Source organism: Furipterus horrens, unplaced genomic scaffold (assembly GCF_987537825.1).
Source record: "Furipterus horrens unplaced genomic scaffold, mFurHor1.1.pri manual_scaffold_6, whole genome shotgun sequence".
Lineage (NCBI taxonomy): Eukaryota > Metazoa > Chordata > Mammalia > Chiroptera > Furipteridae > Furipterus > Furipterus horrens.
The window spans coordinates 83,505,724-83,532,092 of NW_028327176.1; the positions used below are offsets into that span (position 1 = coordinate 83,505,724).

General features: G+C 41.1%; 3 protein-coding genes and 2 pseudogenes across 17 annotated transcripts in view; 3 read left to right on the forward strand and 2 right to left on the reverse strand.

Moving 5' to 3' along the window:
- The window catches only part of LOC150006657 (focal adhesion kinase 1-like), a 177,811-nt gene extending 177,437 nt beyond the window's left edge, over window positions 1–374 (forward strand). Inside the window, exon 7 of the mRNA XM_090281972.1 lies at window positions 268–374. Coding sequence (XP_090138098.1) covers window positions 268–284 — 17 coding nt within the window. The 3' untranslated portion in view covers window positions 285–374. The remainder of the gene's footprint in view (window positions 1–267) is intronic.
- Window positions 375–569: 195 nt separating this feature from the next.
- LOC150006658 (U6 spliceosomal RNA) lies at window positions 570–640 on the reverse strand (annotated as a pseudogene).
- Window positions 641–12,174: 11,534 nt separating this feature from the next.
- Window positions 12,175–25,952, reverse strand: LOC150006659 (large ribosomal subunit protein uL30m-like). Of its 6 annotated transcripts, none has more exons than XM_090281964.1 (8): window positions 25,799–25,952; window positions 21,353–21,446; window positions 20,452–20,529; window positions 19,364–19,444; window positions 14,557–14,703; window positions 13,992–14,065; window positions 13,800–13,917; window positions 12,175–13,168 (listed from the first exon to the last, which is right to left on the reverse strand). In XM_090281964.1, exons 3-8 carry the CDS (start codon window positions 20,500–20,502, stop codon window positions 13,070–13,072), a joined length of 570 nt encoding a protein of 189 aa, XP_090138090.1. In that variant the 5' UTR covers window positions 20,503–20,529; window positions 21,353–21,446; window positions 25,799–25,952; the 3' UTR covers window positions 12,175–13,069. The 6 variants fall into 6 exon arrangements, with proteins under 6 accessions (XP_090138090.1, XP_090138092.1, XP_090138091.1 ...); XM_090281966.1 differs by lacking the exon at window positions 25,799–25,952 and adding an exon at window positions 25,476–25,540; XM_090281965.1 differs by lacking the exon at window positions 21,353–21,446.
- LOC150006660 (large ribosomal subunit protein eL30 pseudogene) lies at window positions 14,942–15,445 on the forward strand (annotated as a pseudogene).
- LOC150006661 (MIT domain-containing protein 1-like) overlaps window positions 25,902–26,369 on the forward strand; it is a 31,096-nt gene continuing 30,628 nt past the window's right edge. For 2 of the 10 annotated variants that reach the window (XM_090281960.1, XM_090281962.1), the window contains exon 1: window positions 25,910–26,168. In XM_090281960.1, coding sequence (XP_090138086.1) covers window positions 26,018–26,168 — 151 coding nt within the window. In that variant the 5' untranslated portion in view covers window positions 25,910–26,017. Of the gene's footprint in view, window positions 26,169–26,369 lie in introns of all 10 variants that reach the window. The other 8 variants (XM_090281955.1, XM_090281957.1, XM_090281956.1 and 5 more) reach the window with 8 other exon arrangements.

Here is a 26,369-nt window from a genome sequence, read left to right on the forward strand (position 1 = left end):
TAACAGTGGCCAATGTCTAGGCCGTTCTCCCATCCCTACATGTGGCATGTCAGCAGCAAATTGTGCACCACAACTTGGTTTCATTCCCCCCTTCAAGAAGCAAAGAAGCAAGGTAAAATCTGAGAGAGAGATATTTTAAACACACTCAGAATTCTAATTTAAAATATAAAATAATGATTATATAAATTATTTAAAAAGCTAAGAATCTTGCTCACATTTTTGAGAGCTTATTTTCTTAACCTTGTTATCATTATCTCCATTTTACAGACCAGGAAACCAGATGAGTCACATAGGTAAAGCTGGAACTTGTCTTAGACTCTGCACCCACCGAATCTCAGAGGAGTGGGGTAAAATTCCCAAGGCTGAATAACAAGTGAGTACAGATTGAGAACTACATTTCTTCCTTCCTTTCTTTCGTTTTTTTTTTTTTTTTTGATAATGATTTTTTTCTTATTTTTCTATTACAGTTGTCTCGTTTTATTTTCCCCCCGTGCTCCCCCCATCCCACCACCACAGTCAGTGCCCACCCTGTTGTCCATGTCCATGGGTCATTCATACTAGTTCCTTGACTTGTGCAGGGGCCATGCTAATCTTCTCTGTATTGTTCCCATTTTCGTGTACGTGCTGCCAAAGCCAGCATGAGATTTCTTATCTAGCAGCTTTCCCCACTACATCTCTCCAATTTCATATCGGAATTCTGACTCACTTTAGTATCTGCATAAACCCTCCCCAGGAAATAGAAACATGCTCTCGTCATCTTAAAAACAGTAAGCAAACTCACATTGGGAGAGGGCTTACCGTGCTGCAGGCACTCTGGTGAGTGCTCTGTGTTCTTTATATTATGTCATCATCACAATATATGATCTGGGGGAAGCTATGTCAGTATTTCCACTTTTTAGGTAAGGACTCTGAGACTCTGAGAGGTGAAATGACTTGCCCGAGGTCATGCAGCAAGGTGTGGCCCAGCCTCAGATGGGACCCCGGTCTGTGTGAAGCTCTCAAGCCTTTGCACTGAACCCCTATGCTGAATAGAAATGACTGCTGCTTTTCCTTGACTTTGCTTTACCAGTGTCCCAGGCTGCCTTCATTCATGATAATTAAAACGTGACTGATGTAATGCAGCCTGTTGTACCTGGGAGTTATTTTTAGTAAGTTCCTGCACAAATCCCTCTTCTCCTCTGTTAGGAAGGAGTCTGCTTCCTCGATGCACTTTCTGGTCGGCATGTTGTTTTATGGTCTCCTTGATGTGCTGTGAGGTCAATCAGGAGGCTCTTGGGACCTGTTAAGATGGACGTGGGTCCCTTAATCAGCAGTTTGAAAAACACCTTCTTTGCCTTTCCTAGGCTGCCATTCATTAGGTGATCCGAGGGACAACCAGATTCCTTTCTGACCAAGCAGATGTCTTTGGTTTATCCTCTGTGTTCAATTCAAAAGTAGTTGAAAACTATCTTTTGTTTCTGTACCATGTTTCCAAAGATGTTTTAATTGATGGATAGAGGTTGAGAACTAAATAATGTCTAGAGAATGGAGAGAATGACTCCTAAGCTCATGTTCACATTCTCGACGTTGGTAACTGGCTTCGACAAAGTTAACTTGCTCTCTACCTTAGCAAAAGAAAATGAGTGCACGGGTTCCTTTTGCAAGGATACTTGGATTTTCCATTTGGGACCAATTGAAGTGACTTTTCCATCACAGTGACCTTTGCTGTCATCCATGTGAGACATTACTAAGAGATCATGGCACTGTGGCCTGCTCAGAGCAGTTGTAATCTTAAAATCCTTCCCAGTCGAGGGCACCAGGCAGCCTCTGCCACTGATCAAAATTGGGTTAGAGATGAAATCAATTTGTTGAGTGTGGCAGGGTGCAGTCTTTTTTTTGTCCTGTTTTAGTTTAGGCATCTGTGTTTTCCTACTGCAGAGCCTGGATATGAGCCAAACTGGATTGAATTAAGATACTCATCAGGGCATATGATAGAAAGACAAATTCCTAAACAGTGAGAGTTGAAGGCTTAGGGGGTGATTTGTGGAAGGTCACACAGCCAGTAAGTGAGGCAAGAGATTTAGTAGATTTGGGAGTCAGATAGTCCCAGCTTCATGTCCTGGCTAGGCCATTTCCTCCTTTAGTGATGCTGTACAGATCATTTCAAATCCCTGAGCCTAAAATGCCTCGTCTGTAAATTTGGAATAGAATGCTACCTACCTCACTGAACTATGGTAAGGATTAAAATGAGATACTGCCTATGTAATGCCTAGGAGAGGGCCTGGCAGGTAGAGAAATTGCCTAATAAATGTTAGCCATTATTTGTACTGGTTTAAAAAAAAATCTTATGCACAAAACACTTAATATACATTGTTATGAAATGGGACAACTTTGTGAGGAGCTACCACTACTCCCATTTTACAGATCGTCAGATGGAGACTCAGAAATAAGACGTCTTTCCCAGCATCACACAGAAAGTGAATGGAAGAGGTAAAATTCAAATGGCAGACATGGAAGGCACAAATCCCTGCTTCCTTAAAGTATTATTCAGATACCTCTATCTCAATGAGATGTAACACGACCGTCCTTTAGAAAGTTCAGCCTCTTCCCGCGCATCTGTTTTCCCGCACCCTGCTTCGTGCTTCTCTCCACAGCACTCTTTGCTTTCCCTCTCAATTTCTTGCTATATAATCTATTTATTTACTATGCATATATTTTATTGCCTGTTCCACTCTTACTTGACTATAAGCCTCACAAGAGCAGGGAATTTTATTTTGTTAACTGCTGTATTCACTGGACTGAACACCATGCCTTACACATAGTAAATGCTCAGTAGATACTTGCTGAATAAACGCATGAAATCTACCTTGCTCCAAGGATTGTTTTGTACTGTACCATGTCCTCAGTGTTTTACAATTAGAGCTATCATTGGCTTGTTGTGGACCAAGTGCGAGAACCAAATGGTTGGAGACAACCAAATTAGAATGTAAAGAGCCTTTCTTAGCTGGCCAGCAACTATCCACTCTCACTCCATGCAGGGATTCAAGTGAGTAGCCCCGAGCCTCAGTACAAAGCTGCTTATATAGTATAAACCCATATCCTGGGTTGCTAGCTGGGGTAGTGGCACAACATAACCGTTACCGTGGGCAAGGCAAATAACAAAACTGTACAATAGAACATGCGTTGTGAAGCAGGGTGGGGTAGTTGCTACCTGTGCTTGGCTGATACATGACTTGTTTGGGGGCAGCTGTCCCTATGGGGTTTGCAACCAGAAAACTAACATTCTGTACTTGTTTGGGGGCAGCTGTCACCATGGGGGTTTTGCAAAACTTTTCCACTCTAGTTTAAGCTCCAGCACATTCCCCACTGGTTTTATTTGGGGATTCAAATCCTTGAGTCCTGGGTATTTAAAGGGTGATATTGCGACCTTAGGACCAAAACTTTTCCAGGCCCTTAATGGAATGAAGCCCCTGTATAATTCCCCTTCTTAGACTTAAGACCCATTATTTTATAGAGGACAATGAGCAAAGGTCTCATGCTTTTCTAGCTGCCTCAAGCTGAACATGTAGTCGTCCTACCTTCCTTTGGGTCTAGGAATTTCAATAAGAGTGGGGGTGGAGGGGAGGGTGGCCTTCCCACATGGGGAAGGATTTTGCAGAGTCCAGGTCAGTTAGCTGTCTCGGGTAGGGGCATGCTCAGTTTCTAAGGGCTGGCACTTTCGGACAAGCTGGCATCTGTCGTATTCTGGAGGCAACAGATTTGGCGACAGGGTTAAAAGGCATAATTCAACCCACAACCACTATATGACAAAAGGCAGGGATTAATTTTTCAACATCCTACATTAGGAAAAGAAATGGCTTCTTTGGAGGAAGGTGTGCAGGACATGTCACACCCATCCAAAGCCCTTTTGCCCATTATACTTAGCTTAAGCTGAGGGGAATATTTTAGGATTCCCCCCCCCCTCAGACCTTTGGGCCCTTTTTGTCTAAGCCATTAGGATAGAAAAGGGGGAAATCAGTTTTAAAGTGAAGCCCATAGACTACCCTATATTTGACCAACCCAACTACTTAGTTCAGCCATACCATTGAGTCTTAGGATGCGGCACTGCAGATGGGCTTCTTAAGTGAGGCCTATATGTACAGACAATCACTCAGGTAGTGAGATCATAGGCTTATGCCCTATGAAAACAGAAAGAACACACACGTTAATTTACACAACACAATTTACATACCAGTCTCTAAATCTAAGAGACTGTCTTATTGGGAAGACATTTAGTTGCAAGGCACTTGACATTCTTTTTGCCTGTAAATTAAGTATTTTTGGTAATGTCACAGACTTGGTTTAACTTTTAAATGAAAATAAACTTTATAGACAGTTAGCTGCACTAGTTTATAGTTTACCACTGAATATTGTGATTCTCCTTGAGTCATGATATTTCTCCCCAAGATTACCCTCCTTGTTATTAAAGGGACTGCATTAAGTCCAGTTTTAATTTAGCCTGTTTATTTACATAAACACAACAAGAGTAGTGATTGATCACTACTTTTTAAGTCTGCTTTGCTGGAACTTATATAAGGAACCTTTATGCTATTAGTCTGCCCATTAGGGAACGGAAGCTGAGCCATGCCCCTGCCATTCAGCCTTGCCTGTAAACATTTGCTTTTTCCAAGTCCTTTGGATTTTCTATTGTGCCTTAAGGTTCCTTTTAGCTATTTTTCAGGAAAGCAACTTTCGTTCCTTCCCTGGAAAGACTGCTACGAACCGCACCACCAACCAAGGTGCCAGGCATTTTCCTTATGGGTTTTTCTTAGCTTCAAAAGTCAAGTCCAGTTCCTTAAGGCTTTCTGGTAACAACCAGAGCCTAAGCATGCCTCCTTCAGGCATGTCATTCCAGTCAAAGTCTTGGTTAACAATACTTTTCTACAATACCTTTATTCACAACTGGTCTTCTTAGTTTTATTCAAAGAAACCTAATGTCATTGCTTATTTTTTTTAATTGCCAAATTCTGGAGGGATTAGGTAGGGAGAAAAATATAAAGGCATGAAGGAAAATCCTTTTCTTTTAAAACTGTATTTCTATGCATTATACCTTCTGTTACTAAAATTACACAATTTCTTTTTTAAATTTTTATAAACTTTTAACAAACCTTTTCATTTACATGCCTTACACTTTCCCTGGTTCTTTTTCTTTTATGAGAAGTTTTAAATTTCCCTGGGAAACCTCAATTTTTCCTTTCAGAGCATAAACAGAACAATAATTCAAAACACAGATAGCTAGGCCCTCTCTCTCTAGTATGTGCACTCGCCTCCTAGAGAGACATGCCCTTGGCAGAGACATGTTCACTTGCCCAGGCTGGAGCACTCAGCAGCCCTGAATGACCCTTCCTGGGTCCTGGGTGGCAAAAGGAATTTTTGCCAACTAGTTTACAGACAACCTTTCCTAGATCTTACTGGTCAAAAACAGATACAGAGAATTCCACAGCAGAACAGACGAAGGTACGCTTTTACAAAATTAGAACACAAGCAGCTGAGGTTTCCTTTTCCCAGGTTTAAAACTTATATGACTTTTCTTTTCTTTTTTTTTTTTAAGTATATTTTATTGATTATGTTGTTACAGTAGTTCCAATTTTTTCCCCTTTACTCCCCTCCACCCAGTATCTCCCTCCCCCAGCATCCCCCCCCAAGTCCATACCCATGGTTCGTAAAAAATAACTATCCCTCCCTCTCAGATATTAAGACCCTTTGTAATCTTGTAAAGGACAATGGGCGAAGGTCTCAAGCTCCTCTAGCTGCTTCAAGCTGGACATGGTCGTCGTCCTACCTACCCTTGGGTCCAGAAATCCCTAATAACAGTGGGGGTGTGGAGGGGAGGGTGGCCTTCCCACATGGGGAAGGATTGTGCAGACTCCAGGTCAGTTGGCTGTCTCCGGACAACGGCGTGCTTGGTTTAGCAGGCTGGCATCCTTGTTGTGTTCTGGGGGCAACAGATTTGGCAAAAAGGGTTAAAAAGCATCATTCAATCCATAACTACTAGGTGACAAAAGGCAGGGATTAATTTTTCAATGTTCCACATTAGAAGAAAAAAAAAAAAAAAGGGGGCTTCTTTGGAGGAAGGTGTGCTAGGCACATCTCTCCTGTCCAAAACCCTTTTGCCCATTTTATTTAGTTTGGGCTGAGGGAAATAGTTTATGTTTCCCCCCTCTCAGACCTCTGGGCCCTTTCTGTCCAAGCCATTAGGATAGAAAAGAGAATTCAGTTTTAAAGTGAAGCCCACAGACCACCCCATTCTTCACCAACTCAGCCATTTAGTTCAGCCAAACTGTTGAGTCTCCGGAGGCAGCGCTGCGGAGAGGATTAAGTGAGGCTTATGCGTACAGACAATCACTCAGGTAATGCGGTCATAGGCTTATGCCCTTTGAAAACAGAAAACACATGTTAATTTATGTAACATAACCAACAAAAAAGTCTCTAAATCTGTAAGACTGTCTTATTGGGAAGACATACAGTTGCAAGGCACTTGACATTCTACTTGCCTGCAACTTGAATCTCTTTGGTGATATCACAGATATGGTTTAATTTTCAAGTGAAACCATTTTTTAAATGAGAAGAAACTTTTAAGATGGTTAGCTGCCCTACTTTACAGTCTGCCACTGATCATTGTGATTTTCCTTGAATACTGATTTTTCTCCCTAAGATTACTCTCCTTGTCTTTAAAGGGACTACATTAAGTCCATTTTTAATTTATCCTGTTCATTTGCATAAGCATAACAAGAGCAGCAAATGATCACTTATGATCTTTAGTTCTGTTTTGCTGGAACTTACCCAAGGAACATTTAGGGTGGCCCTCAGTCTGCTCTTCAGTGCACAGAAGCTGGGCCACATACCTGGCATTCATCCTTGCCTGTACACACCTGTCCTTCCCAAGTCTTTCTGGTTTTCCATTGTGCCTTAAGGTCCCTTCTAGCCATCTTTCAGGAAAACAACCTTCGTTCCTTCCCTGGAGAGATTGCTGTGGACCGCACAACCAACCATGGCAGCAGGCCTTTTATTTCGCGGGCTTTTATTACCTTTGAAAGTCATTCCCAGTTCCTTAGGGCTTTTTGGTAACAACATGAGCCCAAGCATGTCTCCTTTAGGCTTGACATTCCAGTCAAAGGCTTGTTCAGAAAAAGGAACCTCTATTAACAACTGGTCTTATTAGGTCTATGCAAAGAAACTTAAGTCATTACTTACTTGTTTAGAATGCCAAACTCTGGAGAGATCAAATAGGGAGAAAAATATACAACGTGAAGGAAAATCTTTGTCCTAATATTCACTGAACTGGCATTTCCATTCTTCATATTTTCATTTTCCCCCACTAAAAAAAATTTTTTTGTTTGTTTTTCCATTACAGTTGTCTCACTTTTTTTTTTCCCCTTATGACTTTTCTTTTTATTGTTACAACTTTTCTTATACTTTTTGTAACATTTACAAACTTTTTAAATACCCTTTACTTCTTTAGATTTAACCATAACATGCTTCCAATTCTTATTCTATTTTTTACACGGTGAAGGACTATACTTAAACCTAGTATTTGGCAGCTAGAAGTGCCTAGATTTGCAGAGATATTCTGCAGCTTTTTGAACTTTTTTTTTTTTTTTTTTTCCTTTTTTAACCTACACCTTTGAGTCTTCCTGAGGAGTTTTTCAGTTGTTCTTTTTGGCCCATTTATTTACCTTTTGCAATTTCTTACAAATATTTGGCCAGATTCTGTTACAACGGTGACTTTTCATTTGAAGAGTCCCCGTCCTACAGCATTCTCTGGATTTAGTCCAGAATACTTTATTTGGTCCCTGAGCTTCCGTAGGAATGCTGATGGAGCTGTATCTCAAATGCCTTGGAGACATTCTGTGCTTGGGGAATGGACTCCTTGATTCCCCTGATGATGAGGCTTCTAAGGTCTCTTATCTGAGCCCTATTCTCCAGCCTGTTATTTCATTCAGGGTCTATCATCATCATCATCATCATCATCGGCAGCCGTCCGTCTCGAGAGACGATGGTGTAGCTTCTTAAGAGTCTATCTGCACCGCCGAGAATGGCTGTGCAGTCCGACTCGGGAGTGACATGGTATCTGTCGCCTCCCGTGTTGAATCAACATCTTGCGATGACGCTGAAGCTACAGAGCCTGGGCAGGGTGATATGGAGGGTCTGCTGTTGCCCATGCAGCAGACCCCCCCTCTCTTCGCAGCTGAAGGGTCCAAGGGAAAGACGGAGTCAATACAGCTTGGCTTCAGGTGCGCCGCAGGAGTTGCCGGTGTTGACTACAACGTCAAACCGCCTTAGGGACTCCGGCTCCGGATTTTCTGTCGGGGTTTACTCCCTTAGCCTTTCCCCTGAAGAGGTATGCCGCAAGGCAGCGGAGGTTTTTTGGAGTCAGAGTTTTCCTTCTCTGATGTGCCCTGACTGGAAGATCGAACCAGCGACACTTAGCTCGCAGGCCGACGCTCAATCCACTGAGCCAAACCAGCCAGGGCACCAGCAGGGAGTATTCAGATGCAAATTGAATTGCTAAAAGTTACTTGGGGTGGAAAGAAATGCTGCAAGCAATTTCTCTGGGGAAATTTTTAAGGGGCCTGATCCCTCTGATCCCCTGTGCCTCTGCCTGGTTGGCCGCAGGCTGGCCAGGGCTACAAGGTGGTGGGAGACAGCACAGAGGCCTAATTTTTCTTTCATGTTCTGTTACCCCACTCCCTGTGCTTGCAGGTGCTTGGGAGATAGTGATATTTTAAGCCGGGAATTAGAAGCCTCCCGTGATTATAGAATATGTTAAAGCAAACCACGTTTGTTTGGCTTTGACCAGCCACCTACAAGATAATACCAAAACACTTTTCCCTTAGAAGTGTGGAACTGGGGCCACTTTCTCACGGCACTGTTCCCTTCTGCCTTGCTACTCCCTTTAATAAACTTCCCCTTTCTGCTGGCTCTATTTTGGCTCCCTGAGTGACACCACTTTTATGCTTATAATATTTATATTTAAAGTAGCCCCAGGGGGGCTACCCGACCCCAAAAGCAGGCCACTTTGACCTACAGAATGTTTCCAGGCTGTCAGAGTGCATGGAGGGGTTTTGTCCCCGGAACTTGGGGAAATTCCGGAGCACACAGTTAAGAACTGTGGGTGCAGGCTTGGACTGGTGTCCCCTTATGTTGGCTAAGGTGATTGCTACAAACATGCACTTAATTTGGATTACAATCAGGGGCGGGGACACAAGGCACAGGAGCAATTCCCCCCTCATGTCACAGACAGACACGGGCTAGGAGCTCCCAAAGGAAGCCAGACAAATGCCCACTCGGCCTCTTCTCTTGCGAAGGTAGAGCTCACTCAGACTCCATAGACAAAAGTCCGTGGAGTCACACAAAAGGAGGAAATAACATTTACTCACACATTCACTCAGAGGTTGAACAATTTCACCCAAACCCCGCTTAGGCCTCTGAGACCGGGCTGTCAGGGCTTCTAGCAGCTCCCGGGTGTCCGCTGAAGGCGCAGGGAATTGCTATGAACTGGAGCTTGCAGCCGCTGTCCTGCCACACGTCAGCTAGACACATGGGACCGCACGAAGCCCCGGGGGCTCACCGAAGGCGGCACTGCTTTACAGAGGCATTGCAGTGGGTGTAGAAGATAGATTCTAACAAAAAAGCCAGTGGGGTTTTGGGAGGAGGGGTTTTGATTTACTCTCAGAGGAGGGGGGAGGACAGGGGACTTTAAAGTAGGCCATGCCAATTCACAGAGAGTGCGGAGTTGGTCTGGGCTCACTGGCATCCCGTAGAATGAAGGCTGCCTCCTAAAATCCTGGAAGTTTTTAAGAAAACATTGCAAAGGCGTACATGTAGCACATGAAGCAGGTTGAACAGACAAGACGACACTTAAGACAGACAAACCTGTGGTCACCGGCCACCGTCGTGGTCCAGGACCGGGTCTTGGAGGTAATGCCGCGTCTGGCCCTCCCTTGAGATCCCCCTGGCGCGCCCTTGTTCCAACCCAAGGACTCCTTTCCCTCAGAATCCAAGTCCTTACTGGTAAGAATCCGAACGGCTCTATGTAGTCAATCAGGATAGGGAGGGCACCCATCTGCCAGTGTCCCACTCGGGGCTGAGGAACCTCTCTCAGAGATCTCCCCCTGAGATGGATCTGGCGGCAGGCCCGTCTCACGACCTGTGCCCAGCCAGGGCTGGGTATCTCGCTGGGGCCTCCAAATGTTGTGGACCAAGTGCAAGTACCAAACGGTCAGAGACAACCAAATTAGAATTTAAGGAGCCTTTATTAGCTGGCCAGTGACTACCCACTCTCACTCCACGCAGGGATTCAAGTGAGTAGCCCCAAGCCTCAGTATAAACCCATATTCTGGGTTGCTAGCCGGGGTAGTGGCACAACATAACTGTTACCGTGGGTAACGCAAATAACTACAGAACATGCGTTGTGAAGCAGGGGTTGGGTAGTTGCTGCCTACACTTGGCTGATACATGACTTGTTTGGGGCAACTGTCCCTAGACTTTTCTTCAAATCTAGGCAATTTCATTTCTAAATATTCAACTTAACATTTAGATTCTTTCCTATCTAGTTGTGGACTGCTTAGGTTAAAAATTCTTTCCCAAACTTCATTAAAATCTTTGGGTAGAAATTAAACTATGTTCTTTTTCCCTGTTTTAAAATTAATATTTCCACAGTCAAAAGGAATGGCAATAAATTAGCAGGGGCCAGCCTTTATGTACACAATCATCCCAGCAAAGTGCAGCAAGGACACCTTTTGTTTCACATACTGGTCTCTCTTCAGTTAAGACTGAGCTCTTTGTAGTTAGCATCCCCTCCAGGCCTTAATGTACTGCATATTCAATAATTATTGAACTCAAAATGTAACTGCCTTTATAAATTAAGAATATCTGTTCTGTCTCTGGCCAGATGGCTCAGTAGGTTGGACCACTGTCCCATACACCAAATAGTTGTAGGTTTGTTTCCCAGTCAGGGCACATGCTTAGGTTGTGGGTTTGAGCCCCAGTCGGGGTGTGTACAGGAGGCCACTTATCACTCTCTCTCCAATCAATAAACAGCCTTTGGTGAGGATAAAAACAAAGAAAAAAAAATGTCTGTTCTGGCTTCATTTCAGGCAGTGCTTGATGCCCCAAAACATATACTTAAGACAGGATGGATACTGGGATCACAAACAATGAATATGCCAATGTTATTGTTGCCTGAGCCAAATTTTACAAGAAAGAAATGAAAACAAAGAGTAGCCAGAATTTGGATTCTTCACCATCATCAAAAGAATTTCCCAGAGACTTCTGGCCAAGATGGTGGCCTAGACAGACTCACTCCGTCTCCCTCCACAACTAAAAAGGAATACAACTACTGCAAAACCAGAAATAACCAGAAGTTCCAGAAAGTAAATGGAAGTACAATGTATGAAGTTATAAAGAAGTGGTGCTCATCCGGATGGGTAGGAGGGGTGAAGCCGCAGCGGAGAGGTCAAGCTGTGCTGGCGGTAGCAGCAGTGGCGACGTTGGCAGGATGGCAGTAAGCACAGACACCCGTATTTAAGGGGAGGCGAGAAGCTCTTGGGGAGCACCCTTGGGTGCAGACCAGACCCATCAGCTTATGATTCCAACGCTGGGGAAGGCAGACCCCCATTGCTTTGGACTGTGAGGCCTGGAGGGGGTGGGGACAGAGCAGGAGGCTCCTGGTCTCTCAGCAGACAGTGAACAGCAGGAATCCCTCTTGGACACCCAACCCCACAGAAAACACCACAGCGTGGTAAGATGGGTCACCCGGTTGTGACAAGTGCATGGGGCTCCGCCCCCTATAGCGTAAGAGGTGTGACAGCCCCACCCTGGAAGCAAAGGTAAACACAAAACTGTCAGGATGGCACAGATCATGATCGAGATCCCGGTGATGCAGCTGACCAGACAGCAAATATCTACTCTGAAAAAGTAGCATATAGGAAATCTTTCTGAGGCATAGTTCAGAGCTTTGGTTATAAGAAAGCTTACAGACCTAATAGCAGATCTTAAACAAGACAGGGAAGAAATGAAGGCTAGTCCTGCTGAAATGAACAAAAACATATACAAAACTAGTGGTGAGGGTAAGAAAACCAGGGACCAAGTCAACAAATTGGAACATAGGGAAGGAACAAACAGTCAACCAGTGCAGAAAGAGGAAACAAGTGAGGAAAATGAGGAGAGGCTCAGAAACCTATGGGACAGCTATAAGCAGGCCAACATCCAAATCAGGGTTGCAAGAAGGCGAAGAACTAGAAATTGAAAAATTATGTGAAAAATAATGAAGCAGAACTTCCCTAACTTGGGGAAGGAAATAGACTTACAAGAACAGGAAGCACAGAGAATTCCAAAACAACTGGACCCAGGGAGAAACATTACAAGACACATTATAATCAAAATGTCAAAAATTAAGGATAAAGAGAGAATCTTAAAAGTAGCAAGAGAGAAGAGAATTACGTACAAAGGGGTCCCAATAAGACTATCAGGTGATTTCTCAAAGGAGACTGCAGGCAAGAAATATTCAAAGTAACGAAAAGCAAAAACCTACAACCACGATTACTCTGTCCAGCGAAGCTGTCATTCAGAATAGAAGGGCAGAGAAAGTGCTTCTAGGACAAAGTAAAACTGAAGAAGTTCATCAGATCCAAACCACTGTTATATGAGATGTTAAAGGGACTTGTCTAGGAGAAAGAAGATCAAAACTATGAACATTAAAATGAAGACTGTATCACAACAACCAACAACAGAAGCTAGGGACCGAAACAAAGGCAAACTACGTAGGCAACGAGAGTGGGATAACAATTATTAGTATGGGGAACATTATTGGGGGAGGTCAGCAGGGAGAAGGAAGGGGAGAAAAGGAGGGAGATGGTATAGGAATTAAGAAGCATAGTAGGAGGGAGTGGAGTAGACAGGAAGATGTTAAGAAATATATGCATAACCAACGGGCATGGACTAAGGGGTGGGGGCAACTGCAGGGGGCGGTCACTGGGTGGAGGAGAACAAAGGGAAAAGAAATTGGGACAACTGTAAGAGCATAATCAATAAAGCATATTAAAAAATTTTAAAAATCAAAAACAAAAAAAGTGGGACACACACACACAAAAAATCCCCGTATTGTACCTCTCCTGAGATTCTTACTTCTTCCCACCCCTCCAGGTATCTAAAATAGAAAAAAAAGAAATGAACCACTTCTAAAAGATTTCTCCCTTTTTTTTTCTTCTTTTAAAAGCCACCTCAGTTGTTGGCTGAGGTTTCTTAGGAACTCAAAAAACACCAGTAAACTTTAGGCCAAGTAGATTAATAATTAGAAAACATTGTTAAATGAAGTAACAAACCTTATCAAATGTTTAACCACTTATAGCCCAAGGTTTAATGACTTGGGCCAACACTCAGTTCTCTGGCAGAACAGGCTGTGAGCTCCTGAAAAGCAGCTCTGGATTTTTCCAATACATAACAAAATGCTCACTCAAAGGGCCACTCACAGAATTCAGTTAAATAAGAAAACATTTTCTTTCCAATTTAATGATTGCTAAGGTGACATATGAGTCTAGATGTTCAACCAATGCCATTCTTACCCATGTTGTAGTGAAACTAACAGGGCCTAAGGGGAGAGAACTAAATCAAATAACAGCACTAAAACCTCCACGCCTATAGTAAGAATCACACCATATTTAGTCAGTAAAAATGACTAGCATTTAAAATATATTTTAATAAAACTTTCTCACCATCTTTAAATAAAAGTGATTTGCACTTTTTAATCTGCAACAGCTTTGGCATTAGGACTTAATTACTTTTTGGTCCACAGGGCTTAGATGCCACCGCAATACTAACTCCCCAGTGCTCTTGAGGCAGGTGTGAGGCATGTCTTCCTCTTTTGGAAGTCCTTGTGGCAACATCAGGGGCTTGATTCTGTGGCATAAGAAAATGATTTTAGAATTATACTAGGCAATAGCTTTTAAAAATTGCTGAAGTAAACAACAAACCTTATCAAATGTTTAACCACTTTTAGTTTCGCATTCACTGAAGGGATGTTCTTGTGAACTTGAGGAGTATGTGCCTACAAACAAAGGGAAACAGTGTTAGAGATCAATTTAAAAAACAGATGGTCCCATGTTTCAGTAAAATGTTAAGGTTAAGGCTTATTCTGTCGAAATCAAACTTTTAACACATTCCTCTAAATAACACATTTAAACAAAAAATAAATGATTAAATACAGACCTTAAACTTTAAAAAGTATAAAATTTAGCCCTGGCTGGTGTGGCTCAGTGGATTGAGCGCTGGCCTGCAAACCAAAAGGTTGCGGGTTCAATTCCCAGTCAGGGCACATGCCTGGGTTACAGGCCACGTCCCTAGTTGGAGGCCCATGAGAGGCAACCACACATTGATGTTTCTCCCCCTCTCTTTCTCCCTCCCTTCCCTTCTTTCTAAAAATAAGTAAAATCTTTAAAAAAAAGAAGATATGACTGTAGAATTGTCTTAACTTAAAAAATTATTTTTAAAAAAATGTAAAATTCAAACAGCGCTAAAGATGATTAAACAGCTGCATACTTTTTCTAATCCAAGCATCTTTATTACATCTTTTTCCCAATATGGACGTCTTTTTATACTTTTTATTCTGGTAACAATATGCAGTTTATGAGGGTGCTGTGGGTCCCCACCATATTTTTCATGATCTTCAGGTGAAGGCTGAAATACCTAGAAAGGAAGAATCATAAATGGTAAATTTTCAACTTACACAATTTAGATGTACCTCCCCTACAAAAGAAAACCCCAAACAACTACATAATGATCTCATTTCTAATCTGCCTATAATCCTCAACCTCAAATTGAACATTTCTAATAGTCTGATTACTTAGACAGAATCTAAGAATTTCATACTCTTAAGAAAATATCGCACAGGCAAGGATTTTTGTTTTTTTGAAGGAGCAACCAGATGACACTAAAGAGCTTGGATGGGCATTGTGGGAATTCCTTCCTTTCTTGCTCGCTGGCCATGCTGGCAGCTGTTTTAGTTGGTGGCTGTCCCGCACTAACGCAGGCAGGTGGTGGTCACACACAAAAAAAGACAAAAAAGTCACTAGAGTAGATCACCACTAGGCTCCACCTTATGAAAAGTGGAAAATATGTGCTGGTGTACAAGCAGACTCTGAAGATGATCATACCAGTCAAAGCACAACTGGTCATCCTTGCCAACAACTGTCCTGCCTTAAGGAAATCAGAAATACAGTACTATGCCATGTTGGTCAAGACTGGTGTCCATCACGACAGTGGCAATAATACTGAATTGGGCACAGTGTGGAAAATACAGCAGAGTGTGGACACTGGCTATCATTGATCCAGGTGATTCTGGTATCATGAGAAGCATGCTAGAACAGACTGGTGAAAAGTACATCATGCAAAATTTTTCTTAAATAAAACTGGTCAGTGCTTGGTTTAAAACAAACAAAAAATTTACAAAAATAAAGAGCTTGGTTGCCAGGAGAATGTATTAGCACTGTATGAACTGAGCACTGGGCTGCATCCCCTAACCATGTTCAAATGGAGGAAAAAACACTTTAAGTCTAAAATGACAATAAAACATGAATATGATTTTTAAAAATGTACAAAGTACAATGAGAGTACAGACAAATGATGCCTATGACAAATCAGAAACAGCTCTACAGAGCTGACAGCTAAACTGGTTCTCTAAGAATTGGAAGTTTCTAGGAAGCTATCCCACAGAAAACCTTCCATACGTACATAAAACTTCCACTAAGTATATCAAAAACTTAAAAGGCCATATCCATGTTCCTCAATAGACTAAATAAACTATGATGCATACATTCTAAATAAAACTAATAAAAAATTTAAAAAATATGATCTAACTAAACAAATTATAATGTGTCCTACTGGACACAATGCTGCCATTAAAACAAGTAAGGTTCACTATCGTAGCAGGTACTAACATTAGGATGACCAGAATACATTCTTGAACAAAAACAAAAAACAAGAACAAAAAAATAACAAACCTTACCACATCACTTTATGTAGTAGAGTCTTGCATTTGTTTCATCTGTACCATATATAATATAATCTATAAGTTCGATTCTAAGACTTGTATATATATGCTTACATATGTCTAAAGGTCACAAAGGAATAGATCAAGAGTCACGCCTCTGGAGCATCCGGCCAAAGAAGGACAAAAAAGATGGTAGTTTAATAAAAAGGATATCATTCACCAATTAAAACTAATACTGTAGAAACTTATTCACTAAGAATGTCACATTATATTACTAAATGAAGAAAGTAGCTAGAGAAGCATTATACAGGGTAGGCAAAAGTAGGTTAATACTAATAATAAATAATGAAACAATGAACTTGGTTTTACATACTCACAACTATGAACCTACTTTTTCCCACTCCTGTATATGAAAAAATTCACATGTTCATACAACAGAAAAGAATGTGAAACGTGTTTATAGTAGCGTAGGATTACAGGTGTTTTTAGTTCTTTTTGCTTGCTTGTGTTTTTCTAGTAATTCTGAAGAGATGTGGGGTATGAAGAATAGTGGCAGGCAGAGGATGGGCAGGTACATCAAAGGAAAGGAGAGAAGATGGAAAAAAGTGTGAAGAATATCAAATATTTGGGAAAACCACGCGGTTCCATGTGGCTAACGTAGGAAAAAAAAAATCATTAAAAGCAATGCAGGGGATGAAGTTAAACTATGTTCAGCTATGCTGAGCCTTCAGAAATTTCCGGAAGGAATACAAAACTATTGAAGGTTTGAAGCTACATGACCGTAATTCCAAAAAAGATTCATAAAGAAAACTTACAAGAGAATAAAATGGGCTGGTGGTGGGAGACTGGTACAAGGAAACCCAGTTAAGAGACACGTAAGGCCATAGTTTAGGAGCCTGAACTACAGTAGTTGTAACAGGAAAGGGACTGATTTGGAGACTTGGGCAGTGAAATAGATGGGTTTGTGGAGGATGATGGAGGAGGAGGGGTTGAGATTGACTCAAGAGGTCTCCAGTGTGGGAAGTCAGGTAGAAGATGGTAGCATTAACTGACATAACTAATACAAGATGAGCACCCTCTTCTTGTTTAATTGACTAGAGGGCAAGTAAGCCAATGAGTTTAATATAGGACATGTTTAAACTTGAAATACCTCTCAGTTATTCAAGCATCAAAGTCTAGAAACCATCTGAGGATACAGGAGTAAGTTCAGAAGATAGGCAAGGGCTAGAGATAAACATCTCGGAGCCATTTCTATGCAGTTTAAAAGTTCACGCATTTACTGCAGCTGGTGATCAAAATAAGTGCCTTACACATACATTTTAAACAAATACTAACATTTGTTATTTATCCTCTTCCTCCAGAAGCTAACAGACTAAGAAACATGGAAAGACAACACAATACAGGATTCCCTCACTTATCGCGGGTATTACATTACAGACACCCCTGCAAAGTAGGAACCTTAAATTTATTCTACACTCTTAAACCTACATAACTTTAACAACATACGTATACAGTACTGCAAAATCCCGTGATACAGCGAAAAATCTGCGATAAATAATTAAATATAATATTTTAAAAAATCCTGCGATACAGTGAGGCCGCGATATAGTGAGGAACTACTGTACAGTTGGGGAAAGGACAGCAGCAGGAAGACCATTACTTGAAATGTGCTTGATAAAAGAACACCAAGTACATTAAACTATCAAAATAACCACTGATAATACTATTTTATCTCTTAAAAACATCAATGGAGAATGGTGGGTGCGGGGGGCTGGGGAACAGAGATGGGGAGTTACTGTTTAATGGACACCAAGTTTCAGTTTTGCAAGATGAAGAGGTCTGGAAATGGAGAGTGGGGATGATAGCACATCCACTTCATACCACTTACAACTGGTTAAGATAGTAAATTTTATGTTATCTGTATTTTACTACAATACAAAAAATGAGGGGAAAAACACACAAAAAAAACTCAGGCTTTACAAAACGAAATATAGCCTTAACCACACATTCTAGCAATTGTATTCGTTTACCTCAAATAAGGAGAAAACTTATGTCAAATAGCTCTATTTACTACTGCCAAAAATTGGAAGCAACCAAGAGGTCCTTCAGAAGGTGAATGGATAAACACACTGTGGCACATCCTGACAAAGGCATATTATCAGTCAATAAAAGGAAATGAACTGCACAGCCATGAAACTCAGGTTATAAATGTAAGTTTTGCCTTGGCCAGTGTGACTCAGTTGGTTGGCGCATCATCCTGTAACTGAATGGTTGCAGGTTGGATTCCTGGTCAGGGCACATACCTAGGTTGTGGTTCAATCCCTGGTCTGGGTTCGTATGGGAGGCAACCAATTGATGCTTCTCTCTCACATCACTGTTCCTCTCCCTTCCTCTCTCTCTAAAAGCAATGAAAAAATGCCTTTGGGGGAGGATTAAGAAAAAAAAAAAAATGTAGTCCTGACTAGTTTGGCTCAGTGGACTGGGCATCATCCTGCAAATTGAAAGGTTGCCGGTTCAATTCCCATCAGGGCACATGCCTGGGTTGTGGGCCAGGTTCCTGGCTGGGGGTGTGCGAGAATAACCAATCAATGTTTCTCTCCTTTTCTTTCTCCCTCCCTTCCCCTCTCTCTAAAAATAAATAAATAAAATCTTTTTTTTTTAATGTAGCTTTCATTACTTCCAAAACCTTTTTTGATTCCTAAGTCCTCAGACCTTTAATGGAAAACAAGTTAATGTTTGTAAACTCATGTTTTTCCTAAGTTCTAGCCAGAGATTTTCTAGTTCACTCATGGTTTATCATTCTTTGGATTAAAATACAGTTAACTTAAAAAAAAAAAAAAAAACTATCAAGTCATGGTTAAGACATCAACGCACCTTAACTTCTTACTGCTAAGTGAACAAAGCCAGTCTGAAAGGGTTACACACTGTATTATCCCAATTATATGATATTCTAGAAAACGCAAAACTACAGACAGTAAAAATGATCAGTGGTTGGCAAGGGTTGGGGATGAGGAGGGATGAATAAGTGTAGGAGAGAATTTTTAGGGCAGTGAAACTGTTCTGTATGATGCTGTAATGGTGGATGCAAGACACTATGTATTTGTCAAAACACACAGTGTATACAACCCAAAGAGTGAACCCTGAGGTAAGATTAAACCCACCACTTAGATGGCAAGTGGCACATGTTTATTATTAATAATCATTTACATAAATCCTCTGATGTTCTTCTAAATTCTGTACTACTACCTCCATCCACAAATGATTTAACATAAAAGTTTTCAATATTACAAAAATAAGAACCTTTTTTAAATAACATGTTTAAAAAAATAGTAACATTAAAAAAAACCTTGTTCTTACTTTATCTGGAATTCTGGACTTGGTAAATTTATGACGAATCCAATCTCTACAAATGAGAGACTCCACACCTTTTGTCACAGTCTAAAATATGATATAAAAATTAGTTTTTTAGAACTCGGTCTAGTGCAAAAATCCATACCCACCAATTTTGAAGTGACAGAAGTCTGTTTTTACCTCAGCTTTAATTCTTTAAACATTTATCTCAGCCCCCAAAATGAATCTTACCACTAACATATAAAATAAAAGCACATAATTATAGACTTCTATGCCAAGCATTGTAAATATCTTTCTGTAGAGGACCTGATAGTAAATATTTCTAGGTTGGAGCTATATGGTTTCTATTGTCAAGTCTCAATTCTGCCAATGTAGGCAAAAATAGCCTAGGCAATATAAAAACAAATGGGCATGAACAACAAAAGAAGCAGCAGGAGAGGATGGGGAAGGAAAAGGAAAAACAGGTTTTGACAGGCTACCAACAAGGGGCTTCCGGGCCTACCAGCTGAGAGAAATGAACACCTTCTCACAGGGTCAGTTTCCTCAGCCATAAAAAGGAAATAACCTGAGGTTAAGGTGATGTATGTAAAGCACCTGACATTACTATTATCTACAGCAGAAGGTCTGTATCTGGACTGTGGCCCTCATTAATAGGTTAGGCTGCACCACCACAGTTTCTAAAAGAAAGACTTGAAGGAAAGATGCGACAGTACGAACATTAATGGTCTCTGGGGGATTGTTTGCCTTCTTTCTGCTTTTCTATATTTTTCTGATTTTTCTAAGATTAAATGTACTCTTTTCATAATTGAAGGGGAAAAATCCCTAAAACTTTAAAAAGATTAAGTCAGACCAAGGGGAATCAATGTTGGCCATTTTTTAACAGCATGTTCTCCAGGAAAAGATCTTTAGTGATTCCAACTGTTTAGGGATAAAACAGCAGATAAACCATAAACAAAACCCTCAACATTAAAAATAAGTTAATATATAAAAATAGTTAAGTTTAAATTGCTCATATGTTGTGTTAATTAGAAAACAGAAAGAAAAATTTTAAAGAGATAGAAAAAAAAAGGTAACTCTTGAAAAGAAACACTTACATGTAGTTTGCCTGGGGACCTCTGAACTATTGAGCGCAAAATCCCGGCCATGAGTGTGGCGACTGTCCTCTGCAGAGGCTGTGAAAAGGAGAAAACAGGTCTGTGGGTCAAATATATCTTGGATATGAACAGATCTCCCCTGTTTAAAAAACTCAGCGAGAATTAAGTTATAGTAAATGTTTTATTCAGAGTGTGAGAAAGGCTCACAATAAAAACTGGGACACAGGACTTGAGCAGCAAAGCGAAGCATTTATTCATGAGTCTGCAGAGTCAGGCGCACCCTCAGCCAGGAGAATGTGCGCACAAAGTAGAAGAAGAAAGCTGGTTTTATAGTAACGCAATTAGCTCCCCCTCCCCTTTCCTTCTCCCCCGTTTCTCCATTACTGGTTACTCTGGAGTTACAATCTAACGTGATTATCTAAATGCCCCTATAGTGATTTGTAAATATGTTACTACTGTCAACTCCCTTCTCCCATTTTCCATTTGTCTGGTGATGACTATCTTTCCCCCTTCAGGATGTCCCTTAAGACCCTCTAATTACATTTGCCCTTTGCTACTAATGATTTTATACAGGTTTGGGAGTCACTATGTCCTTGTTTCTTAAAAGAGTTCCACAAACCCATAAGTAGTAATTATATATTAACCACATCCCATTTTCACCAAATGAGTTAAGAGCCTCTGTTGATTAAACAAAAATGGAGCAATGAAGGTTACTATCATTTAAAAAATCTTCAACGATGTAGGAAAATAAAGGATGCTTTGTTATAGAATCAAAAAAAAAAAAAAAAAAAAAACCCAAAAGTTGAAGGGACTGAAGAAATCCCTACTCCTATCATGAGAATTGACAACCCTCTTAATTTATGTATGAGGAAAACAAATCCCAGAAAGTTCAATCACTCACCCAAGGACGCCCAGCTATTCAGGGAGTGTACGGTCTGGAACTCAGTTCCATTAATACCTAGTCCAGTGCATTTTCACTAAATCATAACACTTTTCTGTAAAAACGGAAAGCAGTATTCTCTTTTTTGCTTATTTGTATTTTTAAACTATTCTTAACAAACAGGTGTTGCTTCTATGGCCTACAAAAATCATGTTTATTTAGACACATAACAATTATAGCCAACTATACTGACATATTCTGAGAGCAGAAAGATAAGGTGCACGACTTCGGACCTCAAACATTATAATATAGCATAACAGTTTCTAGTTTAAGTCATTCACTATTTACTTGGCTGGCTGTTTATATATTTATACTGAGGCTTCCTCAGAAGAGATGCTTAGTCCTCTGGCCCTTCTATCAAATAGGTAATGCTAAATTATTTTCTCTACCGTACCCCTAGCTCCCAAGTTAAACATTATATACAGTACTAACCCAATTCATTTAGCTTCACACTTTGTTAAATCTTTCTCTTATCACTTAGAATTCAACAAAAGCCTTCTACTTGGCCTTCCTGCTTCCATTCCAACTTCCCTAAGATCTTTTTTCCATAGCAGCAATCATCTCATTAAACCCTAAATCATATCATGTCAACTCCTCAGCTCAAAACCTTCCAAAGAGCCAGGTTTGTCACTTTTGGAGAAGGTTACACATAAGAAGGGAAGGCTAGAATGATCCCTATGGTCCAATGACATGGGATTAGAGCTGGACTTCAGCTTCAGCTCAGTATAGATACTTATGGATAAAGACACAATTATAGACATGGATGCAAGATGGGCTAGCTGTTACCTCAGAAGACCTAATAGGAATGGCATCCCAGTAAAAATGACCACGCCCAGTGACCACATCTTAGTTTCTAATAGAATTCTCTAATAAAAGGAACCAGGGTCCCTTGGAGAAATAGCTGAGTAAAGGGCTGCAGCAGGGTATATATAAAGGTAAGTCTGGAACACCTTGTAGTGCTAGAAAGGTACACTCGAAAAATCAAAATAATAAGGGAATGTCAAAGGGATGTAGAAGCCGACTGAAAGAGCTTCCAATGTCTAAAGCTGGAATAATATGAGCAACAAAATAAGTAACGAAGTACTGCCTTATAACCCAAACCATAAAATAACCTTGAGTACATACTGATATAACTAAGTGAATAAATGAAATTAATGAGAACAAATCTCTCTTACTGGAGAATTCTAAATAGTTTATGTAGACATTCCCCCCTAAAAGAGGTTGAGCAAAACCACTCATCCCTGAAGTGTGGGCTGTGCTCAATGACCTGCTCCCAGAGGACAATTTAGCAAGGGGAGAAAATAACACTACACTAGAGAAACCTGACAAACACTACACCAGCCAGGTGATAAAGATTAACATCAACTGTGATAAAGATCAAGTTATTAGCCCTGTGCCCTTGCTATGATTGAATGAGAATGGCACTTCACCTCTGTGGTCTTCTTCCCAAAACCCTATAACACCACTCTTCAGAGAAAAACATCAAACTCCAATTGATGGACATTATACAAAATATTGCCTCAAAATTGTCAAGGTTATGATAAATACAAGTCTGAGAAGTTGTAGTAGGAACCTAAGGAGGTATGATGACTAAATGTAGTAATGTAGTATCTTGTAGGGGACAGGCAGGCATGGTTCAAGACTTTGATGACGGCTGTGTGGAGCCTGGCCCGGAAACGGGAACCTGGGTCTTAACTGGCTGGTTTTTGTCTTTCATGCTTGCTATGAATCCCACCCTCCGGGGAGTTTTAAAGGTAGAATAGAAATGCGAAGTGGCTTTTAAGGAAAAGGGAACCTGCTCTGTTTTTCTCTGAAATGCCCCCAAATTCTTGTCAGTAGAATGTGAAAAACAGAACGATTATATAAGAGGAAATGTTTTTGAACTTGTGTTCAACCCTTTATTGATCTGCATTTTCCTTTGTTATTACTCCCAACCATTTGGTGAAGGGCCGCATGATTTTCTTATGAATTTATGCATGTAGAACGTAGATAAAAAGCCTGGCTAATAAAGAAACAGGGGCGATTTTCCACAGAAAACCCCCCCTCCCTTCCTTCCTCAGATGGTGAGTGTCTGAGTAGTTTCTTCATCCATACCGAGGGACCCAGAATCTCTCTCAGTATCTTGGATGGTATTTTGGAACAGCAAAAGGGCATCAGGTAAAAAACTAAGAAAATCTCAACGAAGTATGAACTTTTGTTAATAATGTATCAAGTAATATTGGTTCATCAATTATACTAATGTAAGATATTATTAAATGGGGGGGTCTGCTGCATGGGCAACAGCAGACCCTCCATATCACCCTGCCCAGGCTCTGTAGCTTCAGCTTCACTGGAGAGGACACTCCAGCGTCATCGCAAGATGTCGATTTAACACGGGAGGAGACAGATACCGTGTCACTCCCAAGTCGGACTGCACAGCCATTCTCGGCGGTGCAGATAGACTCTTAAGAAGCTACACCATCGTCTCTCGAGACAGACGGCTGCCGACGATTAAATGGGGATACTGGGTGTGGGGTAGACCTGTGCTATCTTCACAAGTTCCTAAAATCTAAAACTACTCTAAACTTAAGTTTATGTATTAAAAAATGGAAACCTCCAATGCCTGTCCATTTCAATCAGACTGATAGCCAGTCCTTATCCCACACTTTTTGGACTTCATGGCTAATTATTCTCTTGCTCAGTTGCTAAACACAGTGGTCCCCTTGCTGGTTCTGGAACTTGCCAGCTAGGCATGCTCCCTTGTACTGGCTGTTCCTGCTCCTGATATTCACACAGTTAATTCCCTTACTTCAGTTTCGGGCTCAAATCTCATCTTTTCAATGAGGTCTACTCTGATTCCATCAGTTAACATTTTGACCTACACCATAATCATCATGACTCCCAACCCCTATTCCTCTATTTGATATTCTTTCCATAGCATTTAACTTCTTATATAATTTAATTAAGTTTGTTATTTATTGTCTATCTCGATCCAATAGCATGTTAGTCCCACAAGAGCAACTTTGTTTTGTTTTTGGTCTGTTCTGTCTATTCAGATGTATCCCAAGCATCTACCTAAAGGAGCACCTGCCATGTCGTAGATGCTCAATTAATATTTGCTCAGTGAATGAAATTTAAGTTACAAGACTTTAGAAGGTGTGACAGTCAAAAGTTATAAGTTTTACTAAAGGTCATTCTTAATAATTAGGTATATAAGTCTTGGGCCTTGAAACAATTATACTATCTCCTACTGTACAATAACATTTTTTTATCAAAAGCATTTTTATTTTTTTATTTATTGAATTTATTGGGGTGACACTGGTTAACAAAATTATACACATCATCTGTACACTGCATTGTGTTTCATCATCTCAAGTAATAACTTTTGCACTAATGCAAAAATAGGAAAATACACGCATCATGAGAAGTATAATCTTTCCATTTTTAAAAATGTCTGTTAATGTGTGTGTGTACACGGTAAAACTGTGGAAGGCTATCAGAAAAACGTTAACATGCCCCCCACCTCCCCACCGCCGCACCCCAGGGGTGGGGGTGGGGATGAGGAGGCAGGCTCCCAGCGGAATCTTTCCTTTTCCTCCTGTAATGTCTGGTAAGATTTTTTATTGCTGTTCTTTTACAATACCATGCATGTAATTCATACTTAATAAAACAATTTCCTTTCCTAAAGAGGCATCTATGTAATAATGAGGGGAGCGGGCATTAGTAAAAATGATAAACAAGGGGACTTGTTTTATTGGAAGGGGACTTCCAATAAACCGAAATCTCTGAAGACAAGAAATGTCTCTTATTTGAACCCCTAATGCCGGACAAACACTAGGCAGCCTAAGTGCCTTTTGGCAAAAATACGCAACACAAACAGCTTTGGGTAGGTGACGACCAAGACATGGCTGCAAAAACCACAGCTTTTAGTAAAATGACAAATATTTTAACTGCTAATTTCGATAAGTCCGCCTTCTTAAATGCAGCGACTTAAAAATAATAAGGCAATTTAAAAAATCTTCATTAACAAATTAAATTACGCTGATGCCCAATGGAAAGCCAGCATCATGAATAAAGCAGAAGCATAGAAAAGGCTAAACCAAACCTGAGTTTCCTTTCCCAGGCTGTCCAGGCTAGGCGGCCCAGCCCTTGAGCTTTGAGAATCCGGGCTCACGGCTCGCTCAGCAAGTGTCCCGGAATCCCTCCAACTGGGGAAGAGAATCCGGTCGGCCAGTGGCTTTTTGGGAACCAAAGGGACACTACCGGAAGCAGGCCGATCTAGGTTACTGTGACCCGCAGACTCAAATAGGGAAAATCAACGCGCATGTACATATGGTTCCCAGATATGTACTCCCGGCAAAAATGCAATAGTTTTGGCCATGGATTCCCAACTTCCTAGCGGTTGTTAAATGTTAAGTCTGAACTTACCCGTCGACAGGAAGCTGAACAGAGACCATCAAGCGTTACACTCAAACTCTGCCGTCAAAGCGCGCGCAAAACGCTGCCCTTTTGTTCCGGCCGTGTCCCTCCCACTCAAGGACCAGGAGAAGAGCGAGCCGGCATGTTGTGTCACGTGATCGCTCCCGGAAGTGCGGCAGACCAGTCCAACTCTGGCTGGGTTTGAGGTGGAGATAAGTTTTCAGAATTATGGCAAAATCTGGGCCGGGGCTGGATTCCGAGAGTGTAACTGCAGTCACTGTGTTAAAGCGGGCGGTGGAGCTAGATTCCGAGTCCCGATACCAGCAGGCTCTGGTGTGTTACCAGGAGGGGATTGACCTGCTCTTGCAGGTTCTGAAAGGTGAGCAATGAACCCTGGAGGGGGATTACAGAAAAAGGAGCGGGGGATCCCGCTGCGGGATCGCGCAGTGTAAGAGTTGGTGATCCTTGTGCACCGTGAGAAAGCAAATGCAGAAGGTGACACGTTTTACGGGTATAATGAACTGATTTCTTTTATATCTTTAATAGATTGATGTTATCAGGAAACGGGGGGGTACTACTA

What these genes read in the sequence shown, in the direction of transcription:
- LOC150006659 (XM_090281965.1), bottom strand. Translation starts at nt 20,502, where the DNA reads ATGGCCGGGATTTTGCGCTCAATAGTTCAGAGGTCCCCAGGCAAACTA. An exon ending in GTGGTTAAACATTTGATAAG is followed by an intron (nt 13,918 to 13,991) that starts GTTTGTTGTTTA and finishes CTTATGCCACAG; the next exon opens with AATCAAGCCCCTGATGTTGC. An exon ending in TAAGCCCTGTGGACCAAAAA is followed by an intron (nt 13,169 to 13,799) that starts GTAATTAAGTCC and finishes TTTCTATTTTAG; the next exon opens with ATACCTGGAGGGGTGGGAAG.